This window comes from Dermacentor silvarum, chromosome 5 (genome assembly GCF_013339745.2).
Source record: "Dermacentor silvarum isolate Dsil-2018 chromosome 5, BIME_Dsil_1.4, whole genome shotgun sequence".
Classification (NCBI taxonomy): domain Eukaryota; kingdom Metazoa; phylum Arthropoda; class Arachnida; order Ixodida; family Ixodidae; genus Dermacentor; species Dermacentor silvarum.
The window spans coordinates 80,729,148-80,753,090 of NC_051158.1; the positions used below are offsets into that span (position 1 = coordinate 80,729,148).

The window sequence follows — 23,943 nt, forward strand, 5'->3', positions numbered from 1 at the left end:
GTTGTTGACTGATGACCCACCGCGGTGGCTTAATTAGCAGCTATGGTGTTGTGCTACTAAGCACGAGGTCGCGGGATCAAATCCCAGCCGCGGCGGCCGCATTTCGATGGGGGCGAAATGCAAAAATCCCCATGTCTCGTGCATTGGGGGCACGTTAAAGATCCCCTGGTGGTCTAAATAATTTTGGGTTCCCCCACTACGGCGTGCCTCATAATCAAATAATGGTTTTGGCACGTAAAACTCTAGAGTTAAACCCTGACTGATGACCCTAGCTCTTCCCCACAAGCGGTAGCAAGAAACGCCCACAGTTGGCAGTTCTTACCCTTTGTTTTGAGGCTCGTTCATGCAGCTCTCACATTTTTCTATTTTGTTCTATACAATTCCCGCGGTGTTACACTTTAGCAAAGCTTTAGCGTCTAAACCACAGCGTCTCTGCCCAGAGGTTGTTCACTATTAAAAAAAGGCATCAGAAATAAACTGTGGTGTTTCACTTCAGTCAGTCTGCCACGCAATAAGCGACAGTCCCGGAAGGATTTATCATTGTTAAGGCTCTTCCTACTGTATTTTTCCTCTCAAGGAAAAACACTATCTGATCTACATCTTTTTGGCCTTATCATCTCTTAATATACGCCAAATTATTAGTGTTAGCTTCCCTTTATGCCACTATGACACATTATCGGATCTTGCGAATTCACCGGGTAAAACAAAGGATGAATATTTTGATTTGCCATCCACGATGAAAGATTCAACATCACTGCCCGCCTGTGACAAGATTTAAACGTGAGTCTTACATTAAGGGGTTGGCGAAAACGCAGTCCTCGTCATTTCGGACGCATTCGTCGGAATCAGGCATGTAGTATTTCCCATTGATGCATTCGCACTTGTTCCCGAGACGAGAGCACTTCTTCTGGCCGCGAGGACAGGTGCATTTAGCGCAAGTGCTGTGGGAAGAAAATACGGTAATTGTTGAATTAACTGAGAGCAGAATATCACAGCTATAAACAATTTCGCATTATTTGGGCACTTACCCAGCTCGCCCACAACTTAGTGGGAAAGGGGTCGCCGATTGACGCAAAAAACATACCGGGGTATTCCCTCATCTAACAATGCTAAACGCCATGTATCCCACTCGCTATAAGGCCAAGTGCCCTCGGTGCGGTGGCTTACCCACCCTAATACAGGTAACCTGGGAGTGCACTAAGCATCCTCATAGGCAAACTAACCATATCACAATGGAGCAGTGGGAGGCACAGCTCGCCTGTTCCGACTTGGCAGTACAAAAGTACTAAATTAGCCAGGTCAGGGCAGGTGACAGAGGCCAGTGGGGCCCTGAACTGAGGGGCTCCGACAACCGCTCCTTTAAAATTCTTCCTGTCAAAGAAAGTTTCTCTCTCTCTCTCTCTCTCTCTCTCTCTATATATATATATATATATATATATATATATATATATATATACCCAGTGTACTTTAGGTTTGTCTCTTTCTGTTCGTATGTGAGTATGTCCCTATCTAGCCTCTTTCACTCGAACTTGCGCCACTGGGTAGTCAATGGTCCAATGGATAGAGCATCGGAATACTTTGCTGAAGGAACCAAGTTCGAACCCCTTAATTTGGCCACTTTTAGTCACTGGGTATGTCATACCGCGATATGCAACATATGTGATGCCCATCGACGAACCCCTTTCATGCCGACAAGGGTCACTGTAAGTGTGGGATTGAGCAGGCATCACTGTTCGAAGAAACTATTTGACGTCGACTTGAAGCACTTCGTATGTGCCACTCGGTCTGCGCCACTATTCCATAAACCTCTTTAATTTCAACTTGAGTGACTGGCTATGTGCCAGCAGGTGTGTGTGCCGGTCTTCAATGAACATATTTGACGCCAACTTGTGTAACTAGGCATGTAACACTAGTAATGTGCCGCGCCACACAGACAAATAAGATTTCGTAAGTTTCTTCGATGCTGAGGGGAATCGAAACCACGTGACAAAGGTTCCTCAAGGACAGCAAACTAACGCTTTACCAGCCTGCCCCTCAAGTGCACTGGTCATGTGCCACTTTACTATGGGCTTTTCACGCCAACGCTTTAGCGAGCAGCGCCTTGAATGGACTGGGTGTGTGCCGCTCATCAATGAACCTCTCACCAAGTTGGGTCACGGAATATGTGTCACTGAGTGTGCGGCAAGGGAGGGAACAATTCTCAGCGTTCGCAGGCACTGGCGCCACACTTCTCGCCTTGGATTCCACACACTGACTTCTCGGCAGCACCATTAGATGGTGCAGCGTGTCCATAAAGATGCGCGCGAGAGGAACCCGGTTGCCGCATGACACGTTTCTCAGCGTTTGCCCACAACGGCGTGCCATGCATTTGAGAGGTCACGCGCAGGCATTCCGGCCATGATGCTAGATGGTGCAGAGTGTTCTTAAGGAAGCGTGAAATGGGAATCCCACAGCAGTACACGCCTCGTGCATAACTTGATTCCACTGTGGCAACATGTTCTGTCGCAACATTGATTCAATGCTGAACGCATTATCATCTATACAGTCATCGTGAAATGGGTTCTGCCGAATTTTGCTACGCTAAGCGGAGTAAATGAGCATGTGATTCTTGGTATGTGCCGGTCTTCATTGAAACTCGTTCATGACAGGTTGGGTCACTGGTGTACGGCTGGTTATGAAGTGCGCTTCAATGAATCGTTTTCATACCAAATTTGGTTGGTGTGTATGTGCCACTCTTCAATCCCCCAAGATTCGGCAAAGCTCAAGATGTCTGTTGATAGTAACGTTTGAGAACTGAATTAAGATGGTGACCCTGCGTATTGCCACCCTTGAAGCGATTTGTGTATCGCTATTAGTAAGTACTGCAGCAGGGGCGGTATTGTGTAGGAATCCAATTAGTGGACTTTCCATTTCGGCTGTCGCTGATTGGCTGCTGCTTCACGTTCAGGAAGGAGACTGGCTGGCACCTGCCTGCACGTGAAGCAGCAGCCAATCAGTGACAGCCAAAATGGACAGTTCACTAATTGGACTCTTACAGAACACCGCCCCAGGCTTAGTCGTTCGCGCTTCCCTAAGCCCACTTCGTGTCATCTAGTGAATCCGACGCGAAGCCTGTTCCTGGCCTGCGAAATGGGTGGCGCGTCGGTGCATGCAAACATTGAGAAACCCGCCATGTGGCAACCGGACTCTTCTTGCGCGCTTCTTTCTGGACATATTGCGCCATCTAGATGCGCTGCCGAGAAGTGCGCACGTGGTCTCCGAGAGCAGATGCGTGGCCCGCCGGTGTGTGCGAACGCCGAGAATTGTTCCCTTTCTGGATACACACCCAATGGCACACGCTCTGTGAGCGAATTTGGCAAAATGTTCGTGGAACTGCGGCGCATACCCAGTGCGTTCATGGCGCAGCTCTCTAGAGGTTTGGCGTGAATGATATTCATTAAAAAGTGGCGCATAACCAGTGTACTTGTGGGGGAGCCTGCTAAAGCGTCCGGTTATTGTCCATGATGAACTTTCTTGACATGAGTTTGATTCCGCCTCACGCGGAATAAATTTAAATGACCTTTATGTCATTGTAGAGCGGCGCATTCTCAGTGGCACACTTCTAGTTACCCAAGCTGGCTTCAACGACGCTCATTGAAGAGCAGCACGCACCAAGATGTTCGTTGAAGACGAGCACAGACCGAGTGGTACATATCCAGGGCTCCAAATCGGCGTCAAAGCATTTTATTGAACAGTGGTGCCTACCCAATCCCGCATCTACAGTGACCCATGTCAGCGTGAAAGAAGTTCATTGCTGCGCAGCATATATTACGGCGAATTTCATCCACAATAGCAAAACTGAAAAGCCCAAGAGTACAACTTTCATGTCCCTAGTAGACTTCGAGTGATGCGCCTCATTGCGCCTTAGTGTCGGGCGGCTCTAAGGCCGCCGAGATCGCGACTTGATAATGACTCTCGCTGAAGCTCCCTCACCTGTGAGCACAAGATTTTATGCCACTCATGGGTGTCTGTTATGGGCGTTAAATTCGTGGTATTAAGACGTTCACTTTAACTTTTATTTGTGAAATTGTCCAGCTATCATTACGCAGTAAAAATTACAGCGTCAACTTTTTTAGATTTCTAGAAACAGTTATAAGCTCATCGTATGGTGCGTTCAAGTCTTTCATTGGGATGTACACATTGTACACACGTATGGGCACATTGCCATATACACAGTGAGCCAAGTTTGTCCGATGGTTGCTTTCTAAACCTGTTACCTCAGCACAGCAGCCCGCTGGATGTGTGGATGAATAACAACGAACAACCCAACGACAAAAGTCCGCGTGAATGAGGCTAGATAGCGACAAATGAGGCAGGGCGGCATATCGCTCATTCGCCCACTCGTTCGTTCTTTCAGGCTATTCGTTTAGATTGACAATCATCGTTGATGGCTTAAGCATAAGGGTTTTCTACTATCTTTCAAAAATCACCGCCTTGCAAACAGTAACTATTTGTTTATTTACCTCTGTATGATACTTTGACACTGTAGCGCAACATGCGGAGTAATTGCTTAGCTATTTCCATAAACTACAGTTGAATCGTGTTTATTCGAAAATTTTTTCCCGTAACCTCCCCGCTCAAAGAATTACATAATCTTGAATTATAATAAAAACTGTAAAAGTTAATTTCATGCTTTGCTGTTCAATTCAGTTGCACCTCTCCATCGCCAAGATATCCACTGTGCTTTCTCTCCAGATAGGATTTCAGGTTTACTACCATTTTCTCTGCCACTGTCAGCGCATCCGTTAACGTAATATTTGTACACATTTGTACACTGTGTACACTGTGAGCCAACGTTTTTTGAATGTTGACAGCATTTACTCATATTTTTCTTACGCCTTCCTATGACAATGCGCAATGCGAGTATGTTGCCAAATGCGGACGTTCGCCGATATCTCCGGCATCTGTTTGCGAGCGTTTACCGAAAAGCTGAGCACTGCTCGTGATAGTTGGCATAATTCCTTATACGGAACATTATCTGCTGTTATATGATCTACTTTTGCTGCATGTGACGATGGGCTCAAAGTGAAATCAACATACATGCGTTTTGCGAGAAGCGGCGCGTTCTGGTATATCTTGCACTTCAACCTTCACTCAAAGTTACGCGCCCTTGAAGGAATAGTGGAAACGCTTTATGCCGATTTCATGAAGGGGATGATGTTGTGCGCATCCGGTTGGAAATTTGTGGTGGCATGTCGTCAACCTTGTTCTTGAGACCCGCTACTGCATCTAAGTAATTAGTTAACTGCACTTACTGGCCGTTTACTGACGGCTAAACACAAAAAAATTATAGCGCGATGCATTGTCTCTCAAAATGGTAATGTCGTAGCTCTGGTTCATGCCTTTTCGGTTCATAATATGCAAATAACAGCCTCAAGCATATTATGGTAGAATTACAAAATTGTATTAGCAAACAGGTAGCAAGCAGTATTTCACACAGACGAGCTTTATGAACGGACTGCAACGCAGTGCCTAGTACCGTTGATAAAAGGGGCGTGAAAGTTATTGCTGTTTGCGAAGCGTATTCATGGCGGTTTGCTGCCCATCTGGCCTGCCAGGGAAATTTGCACAGGCCGTTAAAGTTGAGCTGTAGTGAGGAATAACCTGATGTATCCAATTATCTTAATATACAAATGGCAAGTATCGTGTCTGGTACAAGTATTCCCCTTGCATCTTGTATCTCTATCGGAAATACCTATCGCCTCATTATCCTTTATCTGCATCATAACACATTCGCAAAGCATATTTGCACAGCCATGCACTGCTATAGGGTCTTGAAGAATCAGTTGTCAGTGTTCTTCAAATACCAGTATTTACTGTTCTGTTGGATCAAATGTGCTTTGTTCATATAGAATGTGTCGAATGGCAGGCACGATACATTGCAGTTAATGCCTGTACATGTACAGGTATGTACATAACACTGTTGTGCCTGTGCCCTACGCGTGAGTAAGTTTGCTTTCAACTTGGATGCGCGTAAAGCACGATCCCTTTCCACAGCATTCGTGGCGGCGGTGGAAATCTTACCACCACGAAAATGGGCGGAAGAGCCAAATAAAGCTTTTCGCTTTGTAACGAAGCGAGTTGAGTAACGAACATATTGAAAAGCATTTATAGGTGAAGGTAAGCAGCTTTTTAAGGGCTTTTGAAGCAGCTTTTGTTGACGTACTGAAAGCGCCAGGGTAGCTCGTCGATTTACTGCATTTGTGCGATGATAATCAAACTTGGGAGGGACAAAACGCAAAGTAAACGATGACATTTTAACAATTGTTCTAGTATTTCTACGCAGCAGTAATTTTTAACTGCAATTCAATTCATTTTTGATAGTGGTAGTTGTTATTGTAAACGGTTACCTGTAACGTGTAGAAGTCTGTCTTATTGTAGCTTTGATGGATGAGCTGAGTCACAGCCATCGCAAGCCTATCGCTGGACTAGCTGCAACAGATTTGCTGTACAACGATATTTTTGCCATTATTTCAGACAATTAGGAAGCTACCAAAGGCGCAAATTATAGACAAAGCAGCAAGCTGCATTTGACTGTATTCCATACACGTTTTTGATCTGTAAAAGCAGAAGATGATGATCCGAAGTTTAAGCCATTCAAAAGATAGGTGGTACCAAGCTTGAAGGCGCCTGTTGTATTCCTTCCCAAAATATCTGCTATCGATGCTCGCAGAAGTTAGGGCCTCAACATTAAAATTTCGATCAGCGGAACACAGCCTTACCTTGTGATAGAATAAAGCGTCCTGCACTCGTCTATGTCACGAACACAACGGTTAGCACTCCCCATGAAGTATATACCTCCATCTCGGCACGTGCACTCACTGCCAATCAAATCGCACTGATCACTGCCGCGTGAACATTGGCAAGGCAAACAGCCCGGCTTGACTCTTCTGGAAAAACGAAAAAATAAAAAAAATAAAAAGAAAAAAGAAAAATCAGTCCATTTGTTCTTTTCGAGATTTCAAAATGCAAGGATGGGGTTACCTGCTTTGTTATCCCTGCTATATCAAAATATATATTTAAGCAATTTTTTTTAAATACAGAAAAAAAAGCGCACAAAGGGAGTTTAGCAAGCTGGCAACTGCCACCTAGAAGTGTGAACCGCTTTCTGCTCTCCAGAAAAAGCGCAAGGTGATATTGAAAGGGGCACCCTGTTTGGACTAGAAGGAAGGTCAGGGTAATGATGGCTTCAACGTAGAGGCTTGGGCTAGTTGGTACATACTGGACAGGGGAACAGCGCGAAAAGACGAATGACAAGAAGGGGAACGCGAGGAACAGCGCTGGCGTGAGTTCCCGTTTTTATCTTTCGTCTTTTCGCTCTGTTCCTCTGTCGACTAATAATAGCTTTTCAAGTCAGTTCTTATTGCCGACTTATACGTTACGAGCCTGAAGCTGCCGTTCTTTTCTTCAAATGTCGCATTTCATGCACGTGGCAGAGTAACCGTCTGTAGGGGTTTGTTATTGTAAAAATATTCTTAAAGTATTAGCTTTTCTGAGATCATGTCTCAGTTTCCTGTGGTTGGCCATGGCTGCCTTGCAGAACCCAGAATAATTCCTTCGGTGGAAGCACACGTGGCATCGCGTGCGCTCCCACAATCGAAGAGGAGAGCTGGGTCACGTGATGCAAAGCTCGGTTCCCTTCATCATCACCAGATGGTGTTGCCCTCCACGCATCATGGTGCCACGCTTACGCTATGGACACTGAATGAAGGGAGAGGTCAAGAAAGTTAGCAAACAAGTACAGGGCAACTGAAAGTCTAAATAAATAACCAGGAGTCAGCAAAAAGAAAGCGATAGACAGAGATATAGTAAATATAATGCAGATGGTGAAAACAACAGAAATAAAACCCCGAAGATTTGCAATAATGGCGAGTAGGAAATTAGAAGAGAAAATCTACACGATAACACAAAGGGTAATGCCTTGCTATTTCACGCTAAAGCTGGCAACCTAAAGGCAAAAAACACACCGTGGCAAATATTCCCAGCAGAATGAGGCACGCATCTGCTGCAGCAAAAAGCTGGCGACAACTCAGCTCATCCGTATGGAAGTCGAAGGCATTCACCAAGCGAGACCCGTACGTAACGTACAGCTTTCAGAAGCGCTAGGAGTTGATGTAGATGGAGGCATTAACCGATGTTCAGTCTAGATAAGCAAAATAGGGGTAAATTCTGGATGAAAGAAAAGCAGTCAATAAATCGATAGGACCGGATCAGTTACAGGTTTTGGTAACGGTACAAGAGATATATAGAAGTTTTAAAGGCGAGAAAAAAAGATTAAGCAGATGCAGAGAAAATGCTAAACTGAAAAGCATGCCTACCATAACTGATTAGCTGAAGAGGGTATGTGACTATCTGTCACCGCCCTGTTTCAGTGGTGATGGCAATAAATAATTATCATCTTCAGCACCGACACCTTAACCCACCGATGTCCCTCCCGCAGTACTGACGCGCGTACTTGTTTGCCTTCATCCGGTGATGACAATTCACCGGCTAACAAATGTTAAAGGTTCTGTATGGGAAGTTTCACGACTGTTATCGATGTTTTTTATCTTTTGACCATGTTACTACCGAGCTTTGTGAAATCAAACTCTGCGCGCGACGGGAATACTGGTGTACATTCTTTGACCTTACGCGGCAACGAGCGATTACGCAGGAGGATTCATTGAGTCATGCATCAATAGCCGACTCATCTAATTCACAGATGAGATTTCAATGATCGGCGACTGTGCTCGCCGCTATCGTTTTGCTTTGAGTGTCACTAGCTTTTATGGGCAAGGTCCGCCCAATAAAAAAGTTAGCTTCACGATTCCCAATTTTATGACTGTCTTCTTCTGCGTCGTTGCAACGTGACAGCATTGAAGAAATGTGTCCCCGACTCCCCATCGCGGTCACCCCTCGCCTTTCCCGCCATTTTGTCACCGCGTCCCGCTAACGAGATGGTGTTTCACATCACTTCGTCGGGGAGCGCCGTGGACGAGGACTCGCTCCAGCCGAGATAGTCCCAGAATCGGTTAGGAGCATTGTTCTTTCAGCCAGATCACTATAAAACTTACTTTGCAATGAAACGTCATGAAGAAAATAGGATTTTCACACCGCCAAGGACTTCGGCGAGCTTAAAATAGAGAACGAAAACACCTATCCCGCCCCACAGCTTACGCTTAAGCATGACAGTGATGCTTATTTTCGCGTCAATGCAGTGTAATAACACGAAAGGGCGTGCGCAAAAAGCTGTCATTTCGACAACTTGACAAGGCCTCAGGCCCCCGCATTGGCATTCACAGCAATAACTTAAACACAATCACCCTCGAACTTTTCAGAAAGTGTACAAGAATTCAGCAAGTAACAAAAGAAAGCTGTAATTGCAATCGTCTTGTGAGTTTCTTTTATTATCTAAAGGCACGCATACACAAAGGCGCAAATTTTTTGTGACGTGTTGGCGTTGTGGTACTGAATCATTGGTTGTCAATTCAGTAGAAGTTCCGACTGCTCACAACGATATTCAGTTTACGTGTGGCCATACTAAGCCAACACGACACAAATATCGAAACGAAATCGACGGGACACCGACTCCATCATTCGGCCCACTCTGTTACTGAGAGTGACATTCTGACACTAGGAGCACAACGACGCAAATGATGACTATGAGTCGTCGTAGTGTAACAGACTTTCATGCCGGACGACGCCTCAAGCCCAGTTTGCTGACAGTCGCACAAATATAAAGTTTCGGACGAGTTGAACGGATACCTTGCTGGGGCATCGAAACGTATGGAAGAGAGCTAGGCGACCAACATTCTACGAAGCCGACTGATTCACCCTCAGACTCACGGATCAGTTTGAGTCGAAGTGAGCCTGACGGAGTTGACTCATAAGTGAGTTTGCCTATCTATGCTTGGAGCAGACACTGGACAGCGCAGCTTCGACGTGCGTTGCTTTTGCAACTGCCCAACTCAGCTGAGAAAAGCCGAACAAGTCAAATTTAACCTTCAGCGATCTATTTTGTATTTCGGCTATTGTAAATAAGATATCTTTGCTTTCTCTTTCCGAAGTGAAACTCATGCCGATAAGAATGTAGGACGTCTTCCAGGAGTGCTCGTTTGTGCGCAGGAGTGCTCTTACATTGCCGCAAACCGTGTATAGGAAAGAACGCACGTTTTTAGTAACGAAAACGCGACCAGACGCGCAAAGAGACGACAGCACGGTTACTGCAATAAAGGAAAACGTTTGCACAGGCAACTGCCGTATTCAAGAGACAGCGCTTACGTTCTAAGGGTACGCATGCCGCAGTCCTCATGGCGGTGGGCGCAACGGGTGCTGTTGTTCAAGTACATTCGGTCGTGTTTGCACGTGCACCTGCCGTTTTCCAGTTCACAATTTGATTTGTCAGCCTTGCAGAAACACCGTACGCAGGATGCTTTCCGATCACCTGTAAATAACGACCGCCACTCTTAAGATGCACTCGGGACAGGCGTGATAAGGTAGCTGTTCTAGAGCACCACATTTCATAAATGACGACTTATGATTACCTGCCGTGGTTGCTTAGTGGCTATAGTGTTTGGCTGCTATAAGCACAATGTCGCGGGATCGAATCCCAGCCACGGCGGCCGCATTTCGAAGGGGGCGAAACGCGAAAACACACGTGTACTGAGATTTAGGTGTATGTTAAAGAAGTCGAGGTGGTCCAAATTATTCCGGAGTCTCCCACTACGGCGTGCCTCATAATCAGGTCGTGATTTTGGCACGTAAAACCTCATAATTTAATTTATTTATATTGGCTTATAATTGGAAAAATAGTCTGTTAGGTAGATGGTTGGGCGCGCATAGTCGTCTACTTGGCCTTGCTCGCACTTGGTTATGCATGATGAGTATGATGGTTGTTAGAGCTGTAATTGTCATGCTTATTGATGGCAGGGATTTCCGCGCAAATGTGTACGCAGAGGAAAAAGACGCTACAGACCAGTAAATTTAAAGCAGGAGCCACCGACGTTCGGAGAATTACATTTTAAAATTGGCGCAGAGTGGAGAAGGAGCATTTTATGTTTCCATTTACTGCAGGTAAGTTTCATGAAATGACTCTCATGACATTGGCATGCAGTGAGCAAAAGGAAGAATGAATGTGACCTTCTTCATTACGGCATGATTTATAACTAGGATGCTTTCAAAATGGAGACGACCCCAGCCATTGCTAAAAAAAAGAAGGTTGCTCCACGCAAAAGAACAGCACGCATTTCCTACTCACCTTGAATATCCCTATCCGCGCGACCAGACTGAGATAATTCTTCTCAACATAGCTGGAGACTCCGGTGGTTTCTATTTTCCTCTACATGCCGAGGAAATACCCCCTTTAACGCTGTTCTCGTTGCGCCTATGCATAGTACGGTAAATTATAGCAGGCTTCCAAGTTTTTTTTTCTCAAAGCAAGACATGAACATAACTGCGGCATGTTGAGAGATACCATCTCAGTCTGTAAGCACTGTAGCCCTCGTGAGCGCAGGAATGATCGCGGCTTCTTCATTTAAACCGCAATGTGCTGCCTTCAACTCTGAACAGATGCATGGCAAAAATCCTTGTTCTCGTTGCCACTATCAGTGGTACAGTAATGAACTGACATGCAACAGATACATGTGAAGATGTCGACAACCATTTTCGAGCCAACGTAATATTGAGTCGTGCACATGAAGCGTGTTTATGAATAGCGCTCACCATAAACAATATCTGGAAAGATGAGATTAAGTAAAAGGTACAAGTACACGCACGCTGGAAAGCATTTCATGGTTAGTCCAATACGTATCCAGTTAAATTTTGACTGTATCCCTAATTTAGTTTATGAGAAGCATAGCGACTGGCTTTAATGACTTTTATGTTCTTTTTATTATTCACGTTGTTAATGAGCTACACAGTAATAAAGCCTGGCGATGGGCGTCTGATAGTCGGACAGCCTGTCTCACAATACTGCATGTTAAAGCAGTTCCCTTTGTCCCGAGAAAACTTGTACAAGCCATAGCTAAGGCGCTGTTTCAAAGCACATCGGGCTATAACTGCTTAGAAACAAAAGCACACATCCTCACACTACCATTCTAGCCTTGAAATTTGACTTCAGCCGTTACAAGAAGAAACTGCAAGCGTACTTCAAGCTCATATGAGTAGGAAAGAAGAAAAAAGTAACTTTAGTTGTTAACACTGACGTAAAGTAAAGCTTCAAACGCTTGCAAAAGGTTTCGAATTTGGGTCATAGTTCTGAAAAATTAACATGCTTTGTGATAGAAACAGCCAAAATGTAAAGGAATTTTGCTTGAAGACGCAATGAATTCCGACAGAAATCGATGACTGTGATCGGTCAGCCATATACTCGGCATTATGTCGAAATCTGTTATTGGGTAAGCAACCCCAAACATTTCGAGGGAACTATGTCACTGCAGAGCTTCACGTGACAGCGACCGCTGTTTTCTTTTCATGATAGAAAAAATGTGTATATTAGCATATACATCGTGAAACTTCCAATAAATTCTGCAGCAGTGCACGCTTCCGATCATTGCAGTAGAGCTGCGATCTGAGTTGTCAGATGTCAGTTGGTACATGTTCTTGAGAATTGAAACAAGTCAAAAGAGGAAGGACAGAAAAGAGACGTGGCACACGCAACGACTCAACTACAAACTGCTGTATTGAAAATCCCCGCCTCCAAGAAAAACCAGGCGAGCATGCGCACCCCCAGAGCCACCCCCCCCCCCCTCCCCCCACATACGCACACAGACTAATGTTGATTGCGATAGACCAAGTAGCTAGTGCGATTGTGATAGGAAATTTAGTTTCTACTGCTGGTTCCTTCTGCATCAGTGAGACAGAGGTAGTACTGATGCATGTTGTAACGCTGTCGTCATGCAATCATCAAAGCATGATCATGTTGTAAAGCTGTCATCAGTGTGTGAGACGATACTTCTCAGCTCTTATGCCAAAATTGGCATAAGGTATACCTATTTATGTGCATCATTTGTTAGAATGTCGCTCTAAGAAATTCTGTTCTATGAGCCGCCAGAAGTTGTGATCATGTCTTATGGCCAAAGGCGGTGCTGGATGATACTGGATAGACGTACATACACTAATATGTATAACCCAGAAATAACCCGATGCGATGGGTGGACATAAGTTATGTTGACTGAGGCTTGAAAAAGAATTAGAAAAGAAAGGTGTAGTGAACCAGCTCGTGCCACTAAACGTAGCGGGGCATATTTTATGTGGATATTACTTAAAAAAGAGATATTTGCTAGGTAGACAGCAAGATGTCCATGTAATACAGGATTTGGATCATCGGATATGAGTTCCTAGTGGTTTGGAGTTTTGTCTTAATACGAAACACGCACAAATAAATTGTGCATTTTAAGCAAGAAACGCCATAATTATTAATAATTAAAAAATAAGGGGGTTTCACGCAGTGGGTGGATAGTGGGGCTAGTTTCGGTGTTGGCAATAAAGCATCGCCATTATACTGGTAGCCAAAGGAAAATTAAGCAAATTTTGCATATGTTGCTCTATTTTTTTCTACCTACATAGCAATAAAGTGTTGCTATTATGTATAGAAATAGAATGTGTTTCCGGCTATTTTCTTTCACGACGTCCTATATCTTTATTTAGTCGCTTCGTTTGTTGCGCCAACGGGCGGTGCTTTCGCTCTTATCGCTTCGGCTGCCACGTATACTTTGGTTGTCTGCTCCTGGCGCTTTCAAGACACAGCGAGGCTGTTTATGGCTAGGCTTGTGTGCATTTTTCGTGTGCATGTACAAAAATGTGGGCCGATCCTGGTGATAGTGTGGAAAGGGTCCTCGCGCAGTGGCACATACTCCCGCGAACTCCAGGTAGTGGTCTCCGGGACCTGTAACGCGCCCTTTAACTACCCTTGTCTCACCTGGGACCCAAAGAGGTCCCAGGAACAAGGGTAACAACAATCGAATCTTGGCCCAAAAGGCCGACCCGCGTCAGCCATGTCTATGTTCGCATTGCCCTCTCTTTGTCGGCGTTCCAACCGCTTGTGTGCCTAGTTTCCTGCCACTTTCCCGAGGCGGCGGCACCGTCGCGCGTGTCTGTAAAACAAGGTGCCGTTCTCCATTTTGAATTTAACTTGTCCTCTCTCGTCGTGATGGGGAGGCCGCGCGTAGTGCGCATTCTCTTCTCTATTCCTGCCGTCACTCTTCGTAGACGCGGTGCTCCTGGGGAATCCGGACTATACGCGGCCTCGCCATTCTGTGTCACCTCTGTGTCGTGTACTAAGCAGCTTCGCTGGTTGCCCCACCACATAGCAGACTGGCTGTGGCCACTCGGGTAGGAAGAGCAGGGCGAAATTTTTCCGTTTCCCAGCGGGCGAGAGGTAAGCACACTTTTTCTGCAGTCGTTATGAAGAAACAAGTGCTATCCATATCAAAACCGCCATAGGACGAAAGGAATAATCTTCCGCGGTGGTTTTCTAGTGAATATCCTTATTGGTTTGGCGCGGCGCGTTTTTATGCTGTGTTGTAAGAAACCTACACTACTTGTTCGCAGACTGTTGGAAATCATACCGAGCAGAACAAGCAACGCGAGCGTATTTATTCTTAACGTATACAGTTCCCCAGCGGATAGAGGAAGGGATTTCAGGGCGCTTCTGGTCGCCGCGGTACGCACGGCGAAAGACGCATCCCTGATAGTCGCGGGAGACTTTAACGCCCCCAACACGGAATGGGGATATGGTTACTCAAGCACCAAGGGCACGAACCTAGCTAACACCGCCGCGGAGCTCGGATTAACGTTGATTACAGATCCCAGGCTCTCTACAAGAATCGGCAATTCGGTCAGTCGTGATACGACACCCGACCTCACTTTCCTCCGAGGCGCAGAAGGCACGTGGGACAACCTCCAAGAGGACCTGGGCAGCGATCACCGTATTCTAGAACTCCTAGTGTGCGTAAGCCCCAAACCACCCAGGGAGTACACGTACGTGGACTGGGACCTGTTCCGCAAAATCAGAGGCGAAACGGCCCCACTAAGCGAAACCTATACAGAACTGGTACAAAATCTTAACATCGCGGTAACACAGGCGACCAAAGAAATCACTACAGACATAGAGGCACCTAAAATGGATTCGAAGCTTGCCCATCTCCTGGAGGCAACGAATGCCCTCTTGGAAAGGTGGAGGACCTGTAGACTCCACCGCAGACTCAGGGCGAGAATCGCGCGCCTCAATAGGGAAATCGAGTCCTACTCATCCCAAATCGCCAGACAGCAATGGGATGAAACAAGTGCAGAAACAGACGGTCGCATGCGAAGGGGAAGTAAATGGAGCCTGCTTAAGATTCTCCTTAACAGCGATAAGCAATCTAGGAGCACACTCAATCTCGCGTCGGATAGACTCGTAAAAAAAACAATTCTCGATAGGCCTCACAGAGAAGGAGGTAACCGAAAACCTAGCTCACACATACCTCCCCCTGGCCCACGGTTCGGACCGCCGGGGCGAGGAAATTGTTTACGAAGGCCATCCGGCGCCAGATCTGGACGAGCCATTTGAGACGTCCGAAATCAGACACGTCCTGTACAACCTTAACACCAAATCGGCGCTGGGGCCCGACGAAGTCACGAATAAGCTCCTTAGGAACCTGGATGACAGGGCCATCGAAACACTTAAGACGAGATCAACCGGGTATGGAATTCCTGCCAAGTCCCAGAAGAATGGCGCACCGCCAAAGTAGTACTCATCCCTAAGCCGGGTAAGCCACCGCACATCGACAATTTGAGGCCCATCTCTTTTACGTCCTGCATCGCCAAGGCCGCGGAACACGCGATCCACAACAGAATCGTTGCACATATTGAGAGCAGGGAACTCTTTAGGCACAACCTAGTTGGGTTCAGACAGTTCCTATCAACACAGGACGCTATGCTTCTTCTCAAGAGGGCTATTTTTGATAATAAGACCCGTGATGTAAGGGCAATCCTCGCGCTGGACCTCGCCAAAGCTTTCGACAGGGTCAAACACAGGCACATACTGCGAGAAATTTCTGCCCTTAACCTGGGAAGGAACTTTCACGACTTCACCAAATCCTTTCTGGCAAACCGCAAGGCGCACATCAGGCTAGGAACGGTTTCGGGAGGTCCATACGAGCTGAGAAAACGTGGTACCCCGCAGGGCTTGGTCCTCTCCCCGCTACTGTTCAACATAGCTATGCACAGGCTTTCCGCTCGCCTCGCCGAGATTCAGAACGTGGGACACGCCATTTACGCGGATGACATTTCGATCTGGGATCCTGCAGGATCAATGGCCACAATTGAACACTCATTACAGAACGCGCTAGAAACCATCGAGGGATTCCTCTCCGACACGGGGCTCGATCTCTCCCCGTCCAAATCGGCACTCTTGCTGTACAGACAATCTAGGAAGGGAGTCAGAAACCTCGAGCCTCTGGAAAGTCTTCCGATAGTTATCAAAGCTAAAAACGGACAGCCAATACCGAGGGTAGACTCGGTCAAAATTATAGGTCTGCTCATCGACGCCAAGGGTTGCAACGCGACAGATCTCAATGAGCTCTCTGGTCAGGCTAGAAACGTCACCCGAATGATCACCCGCATCTCCAACCGAAGAGGCGGGCTAAAGGAGGACAATCTTATCAAAGCTTTCCAGGCCTTTTTCCTAAGCCACATTACCTATATAACCCCTTACCTTAATTGGAGCAGGGCCGAGAAGGCCAAATTAGACGCGCTTATAAGAACGGGCCTCAAACGTGTGCTGGGACTTCCCCAGTCCACGAGCACGGAACGACTACTGAAGCTAGGGCTCCATAACACGATAAACGAAATTATAGAAGCCCACTCGGCGGCGCAGGTTTATAGACTATCGTCCAGCAAGGCAGGAGTTAGTATACTAAACGAGGCAGGCATTCGGCCCAGGAACGACCCGGAGGATAAAGTCTGTCTACCTAAAAACGTTAGTTCCCTAATGAAGGTAGACCCGATTCCGCGCAACATTCACCCAGTACACAATCAGGGTAGAAGACGTGCGAGAGCTCAGGCAATCCTCAAACAGATCACTCGACAGGGACTACACGCTCTATTCGTAGACGCCGCTAGATACGACAGTGAAGAAGCGTTCGCCCTATCGGTAGCGGATGCGAAAGGCAATCTGGTGAATGGGGCCTCTGTGCGCACCAATTCTGCTCACAAGGCGGAGGAGGCGGCTATCGCCCTGGCCATACACAGCGCACATTCTCCCCTCTTCGTCTTCTCGGACTCCCGTACAGCCGTTAGGTCCTTTTCGGCGGCGCGCGTATCAAAACGGGCCAATAGAATTGCGATCAACAAGCTCACTAATTTCAGTCAAATTGGCACGGAAGCATATTAACACGAAAGTGTTTTATGCCGGGGTCCACCAAGACTTCACTGACGTACTTCCGTCACGGAAATACGTCAGCTTACAATGTACACGAACATAATACAAAGAAAGAAACCAGAAGAAAAAGTTCCACAAACATGCAAAATTTGGAAATCGAACCCACGACCTCTCGGTCCGCGACGATAGATCGCCGAGCGTTTAACCCATTGCGCCACAAACGAATTTGCAGAGAGCTACACAGACGCGCCTTATATATCTAACACTCCTCCGTGTACCCGCGCTCTTGCTCGGGGCGGTGCCGCCGCCTACGAGCAGAAAAGAGAAGTACTGCATTATGACACTAACGCGCACCGACAGTGAACGCTTCGGTGGTCTCAGCACTACGACGCCTCGATGCCAGCATTCGAAGGGACGCTGGCATCAAGAAGCACTACCAACGCGTTCTCGCAGAAGCACTACTAGGTGGCGTTCACCGTACTCAGCACAGCGGAGCGTGGCCTCCGCAATTAGCTCTGAAAATGTTTCTGAAGTTGATCGCGGAGGCTGCAATTACGACGCGCTGTACGCGCTGATTTGACTCGATGACGATTCAGTTACGTGCTTTGTCTTGCGCGTTGTATTAGTGTGTCAGTTACGTGCTTCGTCTTTCGCGTTGTGCTAGCGTGTGCAGCGTAGTGCAGCTTCCATATGCACGACGGTTGCTCATGGTCATCGACGTTGGTAGTCGTGATGGAGGAGACGTGCCACCAGGCGTCAGCGTGGGTGCATCAACGCCTAAGGGCGCTTTAGCCACAAAACACCAATAGACATTATATATCAATGTGCAATAAACATTACACTACTTCTGTGAAGACACGTTTCACTTTCGTGTTCTATACCGATTCCTATATAAGAGGGATCAACCACATTTTTTCCACATTTCATGGTTCCCGGCCCACCTGGGAGACTCAATCCAACCGCACGGCTGCAACCCCAACGAAAGGGTTCACCGGCAGCCGCGCGATTTCACGACCCGCGCAGCCGTCAACGGCCCTCCTCGTAACGAGGTTAGCATCCAGAAAGACCCACTGTGCACCTTTCACGAGACCGTCTCACACTACCGCTTGGAAAGAAGGTGGTTCTCTCCTCCTCACCCAAAACTAAATAAACCACAAGCTAGCACGCTCAGAATGTTACAAACCCGCACGTACCCCACTCCGCGGTCCCTTAGCAGGATAGACCGGCACTTCCCGCAGTCGTGCCTCAAATGCGGAGCCGACTCATGCTCTTTCGATCACATGCTCTGGCTGTGCCCAGCCATAGAAAACTCTATGCTTGCCACAAAGGAACAGTGGGAGGAGTTCCTAAGAAGCGACCACCACCACATGTGCCGACTCTTGGAGTGGAAGAGTGGCCCCTGATCGATGAAGGCCAGCAAAACAAGTTATTAGTGTTCGCGAATGTGTGCTTCTGTAGTTTATTCTCGCACAGAAAACAATTGACAGGTCACGGCGCAAATGCCATGAGCTCGGCGAGCGCTGTCTTTTCCACGTCGGGTGCTACGGCGCCGGGTGCCAAGTTACGTTGCGCAGCAAAATTTGGCCCACGTGCGCCATGAAACCGTGTGCTAGTCAGTTTCTATTTATCGCTTGCTCATCTGGGGTGCGTGATGATTCTAATTGTAGGCTAAACTAAAATGCGGAACAGTTTTCGCGCATAATGAGCGAATTCCCGTTTGTAAAACGTCGCGCCGCGCTTGGCGCAGCATCAGACGATATGACGAAGCAGTTTTTCCCGCACCCTGCCGTGTTCTCCCTAAGTTTGGTTCCCAAATATTCCAATGCTCAGTTGCCCAACAGCTTCAAAACATTGGAAGTTAGTTTTCCTCTTATGGACATTTTGAAGAAAATTGAAGCCAAACTAAATAAAACGCTCAATTACCTAATCCTTAACAATATGAATGAAAAGTTAAGTGGATCAAGAAAACTAGCTCTTAAGAACTGATTCCTAGTAATCTCAACCAGCAGTGGAGAAGCCTGCAATGCTTAGCATCTTACATGCATATGTAGCAGCACTAAAACTTGCAAGATTGCTCACTGAAAGTTGAAAGCATATTTCTAGTTGAAATCCTGCAAACAAATATAATCAGAACTGACCTGCATGCGCTGAAAGTACTATTTTATGAAAACATTTCTGAGATTTGTTCCAACAATTGTGCAATATCAAAGCTTATGTGTTATTTATTCTTCCGCATTTACCAGAAGTGGCGCCAGCGCAGCCACCTCCGGCTCCCATGAATCGCTGTCTCGTCTGTGTCACAGTGTTTGTTAGCAGGGCGTGGTGTATAGCATAACACGCAAGTGTTTTCCTTAATTGCATGTATAAACGACAAACATTGCTTAGTCTCGCTACACCCAAGCTCCTTCACTGCGCTTGCATGGAGTGCTTTTGTTTTTCGGGTGTAGCGGGATGAACTAAAGCAAAACCAGTCGCAAGATTTCATTTGCTTATTTATTGACGAAGAAAAAGTAGCGAATATAGGGTTTCAGTGCAGAAGGACGCTGTACCCAGCCTTTGTTTCAAAAAAAGAGGAACATTTTTAATACATTATCGGAAGTTCACACACACACACACACACACACACACACACACACACACACACACACACACACACACACACACACACACACACACACACGCGCGCGCGCGCGCACACACACACACACACACACACACACACACACACACACACACACACACACACACACACACACACACACACACACACACACACACACACACGCACCCCCCCCCCCACACACACACACACACACACACACACACACACACGCACACACACACACACGCACACACACACACACGCACACACACATATATATATATATATATATATATATATATATAGAAACTTTATTTGGCTGGACAATATTTTAAGTATAGCTGTGGTAAGAACCCCTCAGTCCAGGGCCCCACTGGCCTCTGCCGCCTGCCTGACCTGGCTAATTAAGGACTTTTGTCCTGCCAAGTCGGAACGGGCGAGCTGTGCCTCCCACTGCTCCATTGAGATGATATTAGTTGGCCTATGAGGGTGCTTAGTACATTCCCAGGTCACATGTATTAGTGTAGGTATGCCACCGCACCAAGGGCACGTGGCCCTATAGCGGGTGGGATACATGGCATTTAGCAGTTTTAGATGGGGGGATACCCCGGTCTGTATTTTGAGCCAATCGGCGGCCTCTTCCCCGCTAAGTTGTGGGTGAGGGGGCGGGTATTTTCTGCGGACTCCGCGCTGATGAGCAAGCATGTCTTTTACATTTAAATTGATGGAATTTTGTGAGGGATAGTGTGAGGGGTTGAGGTTCGAAGAGGACGCCATCGCTCGGTTAGTAGACGCTCGAGCTAAAGCGTTAGCCTGTTCGTTCCCCTGTACCCCCGCATGTCCCGGGCACTAGCGTAGGCGATGGCGGTGGTTGAACGATTTGGGGATTATCGCGAGGCTAGCCGCAGTCACTTGCCCCTTAAGAAACATGCAACATGTCTCCCGGGAGTCAGTGACCACGACCGAGTCCCTTTCCGAACGCTCCGCGTGAGCGAGCGCGATCGCCACTGCTAACATTTCGGCCGAGGTTGGGGAGCCCGCCGTGGTCGACGCGGTAATTTGCTGCTGGCTGATCGCGTTCACGACTACCAGGGCGTACCTCCTTTGGTAGCGCTGCCCGGTAGCCTCTGCATACGCAGCTGCGTCCGTGTAGTACGTATTATACCTAGCGTTATTGGTGTACATCGATTGAATATGTTGTGCGCGTGCTTTGCGCCTTTCCTTGTTGTACTCGGGATGCATATTCTTGGGAATTGGAGCTAGTGTAATTTTGGATCTCACCGAAGGAGGGAGAGGTACGGCCTCTTCGGTGAGATAAATCGGGTATGCTGGGATATTAAGTCGTGCCAATATTGCCCTACCAGTTTTTGTGAAGCTGAGGCGCTCCCTCTGTCGCATCAGAGTGGCCTGCCTCAGTTCGTCGAAAGTATTGTGTACTCCCAAAGCTAGCATGCGCTCCGTGGAGGTAGATTTAGGCAGGCCCAGAGCCGCCTTGAAAGCTGTTCTAATTATCGCGTTGGCCTGCCTCTCATCTTGCCTGTTCAGGATTTGGTAGGGCAAGCCATGTGTGATTCGACTAATCACTAAGGCCTGTACGAGCCTTAGGGTATTGATTTCTCGCATTGCCGCCTTTATAGTCACTCGACGTACATATATCATTTGGGTTATGTTGTGGGTTGCGGATTTGATGGTTTTGAGCGTCTGTGGTGCTCTGCCGTCGCTCTGAAGCCACAAACCCAGGACTCGCATCGTAGGTACCTCTCGGACCATTTGGCCCTCAACCACAATGTTAATCGACCCTCTGGATTTTTAGCCTTTCGCGTGTATCCGGATGACCTCGGATATTTCGGGCGCGCACTTCAGCCCGCTCGTTCGGGAAAATTTCTCCACCGCTAATACCGCGGTTTGGAGCGTGTATTCTTTATCCCCTAGGGAACCTCTGCTCGCCCACAGCGTGATATCGTCAGCGTAAAGGGTGTAACCTAGGTCGGGTATCCCATCGAGATCGCGCGCGAGGCGACACATCGCCATGTTGAAGAGCAGAGGAGATATTATCGCTCCTTGAGGGGTTCCTTTGCTCGGCATTTTAAATATCTGCGATGTGATTTGGCCAATACTGATGCTGGCCTCGCGGTTGGAAAGAAACGCCCTTATGTAAGTGTAGGTGCGCTCACCACAACCCGAGCGTTCGAGTTCCTCGAGTATTGCGCCGTGAGAGACATTGTCGAAGGCTCCTTTGAGGTCTAGTGCTAGGACTAGTCTCTCGTCACCGTACGGCATATTGGTTAGAATTTTGTCCCTTAGTAGGAGGAACGCGTCTTGACACGATAAACATGTGAGAAATCCTACCATAGAGTCTGGGAACCAGCTCCGCTCTTCTAGGTATCGCTGTAGTCTGCTGTGGATCACCCTCTTATAGAGCTTACCGAGGCAGGACGTGAGCGATACCGGCCGGAGGGTATCGATCCAGGGATTCTTTTTCGGTTTGGGGATCATGATTATTTTAGCCAATTTCCATTCTTGGGGCAAATCTCCCTTGGCCCAGTACTCGCTATTGAAAGTCTTTGTCATTTTCGCTAGGGCCACCGAATCCATGTTTCGAATCATTGAATTTGTGATCGTGTCTGGGCCCGGTGCCGAGTTTTTAACTGCGGCTTGCGCCGCTTCGTACACTTCCGCGTACGTTATTTCTTCGTCTAATTTAGGGTTGGCCTCTCCCGCGTATGGTCTCGCCATGTAGGGTGATCCCGCCGCGGGTGAGGGTCCTATGTATTTGTTCTGAAGGACGTCGACCAGTTCTTGGTCTGTACCCTCGAAACTGTCTGCTATAATTTGGAGCTTCTTGTTATTCTCAGTACGTGTGCTCATTGGGTCTAGCATGCTCCGGAGTATTCGCCACGTACTGGTCGTTCCCAGTGTCCCTGATAGGTTTCCGCAGAAGGCCGCCCACTCGTTTTTAGCTAGCTCGTTGGCGTGGCCTTGGGCTTGCTCTGCCAATAGAGCGATGCGTTGTCTTAGGTGTTTGTTTAGGCGGTGTTTTTTCCACCTCTTCACGAGTTTCCGCCTCTCTTCCCATCGGCTGACTAGGTGAGAGTCTATCACCGGCGCCTCCGCTGGGCGCCCTATGGCTTTGGTGGTGTCCCCGTGCACTTGTTGAAGAAATTTAGTCCATTCCTGCATGTTGGTCGGGGCGGTATCTGAATCCTCCTGTGCCCTCTGAAGTTTTCTATAACGAGGCCAATTGGTTAACTTGGCGGTTCCTATTGTTCTCCGTATGTTGGGTGTGGAGAGCGCTATTCTGATTATGTCATGATCGCTTCCCAGGTTTTCGTCGAGGGAAACCCATTGTACGTCTCTGACATTAATTGTATATGCACGGTCGTGCGCCGTGTCTCTGCTGACGCTGTTACCCGCGCGCGTCGGTTTGCCAATTTGATTGATTGCCCGTAAGCATAAGTTCACATAAGAACTGGGTCTGCATTCAACTCACGTAAACTGTCAAGTTAATGCAAAAAAGTTTTACACCAGCTGTTGGTCTGCACGTTGGTGCGCCTGCCCCGAACTATTGCAAGTCATGTGAGGAAATATGAATACCTGGCGCTCTATATTCTGTCTGTTTTTAGACTCCATTACCAAAGGCCCGTTCGCCGTGCTTCCCATTTGCCTGGACCATCTGGCCTTGCAGCAGGCAGCAGTGGGGAGGTGCGTTTGGCGTCTCCGACCCTCCGGAAGCATTCGGCGATGAGCGGCTCGAGCGTAAACATGCCCTTACGAGTGCAGCGGTAGAAAAAACGCTGGCGTGGCCTCACTACCGATCCGATCGGTGGAGCGTGGTTGCGCGCTCACCTGGTCATTTTCGCAACGAAATGGTCTTCGTGTCCATCTTCGTGCATCTGGAGCATCACGTCCGCGTGCAGGCCGCGCATGCGCAATTGATATAGCGAGATCATGATGGCGGCGG

The 23,943-nt window shown here is 47.6% G+C and overlaps 1 protein-coding gene across 2 annotated transcripts in view; it reads right to left on the reverse strand.

The window, feature by feature from the left end:
- The window catches only part of LOC125945867 (multiple epidermal growth factor-like domains protein 6), a 101,733-nt gene that overhangs the window by 14,337 nt on the left and 63,453 nt on the right, over positions 1–23,943 (reverse strand). Inside the window, exons 1-2 of one of the 2 annotated variants that reach the window (XM_049668219.1) lie at positions 10,300–10,407; positions 6,762–6,929 (exon numbers count right to left, since the gene is read on the reverse strand). In XM_049668219.1, the coding sequence (XP_049524176.1) occupies positions 6,762–6,929; positions 10,300–10,367 (236 nt within the window). In that variant the 5' untranslated portion in view covers positions 10,368–10,407. Of the gene's footprint in view, positions 1–6,761; positions 6,930–10,299; positions 10,408–23,943 lie in introns of those variants that run through there. The other variant, XM_049668218.1, reaches the window with a different exon arrangement.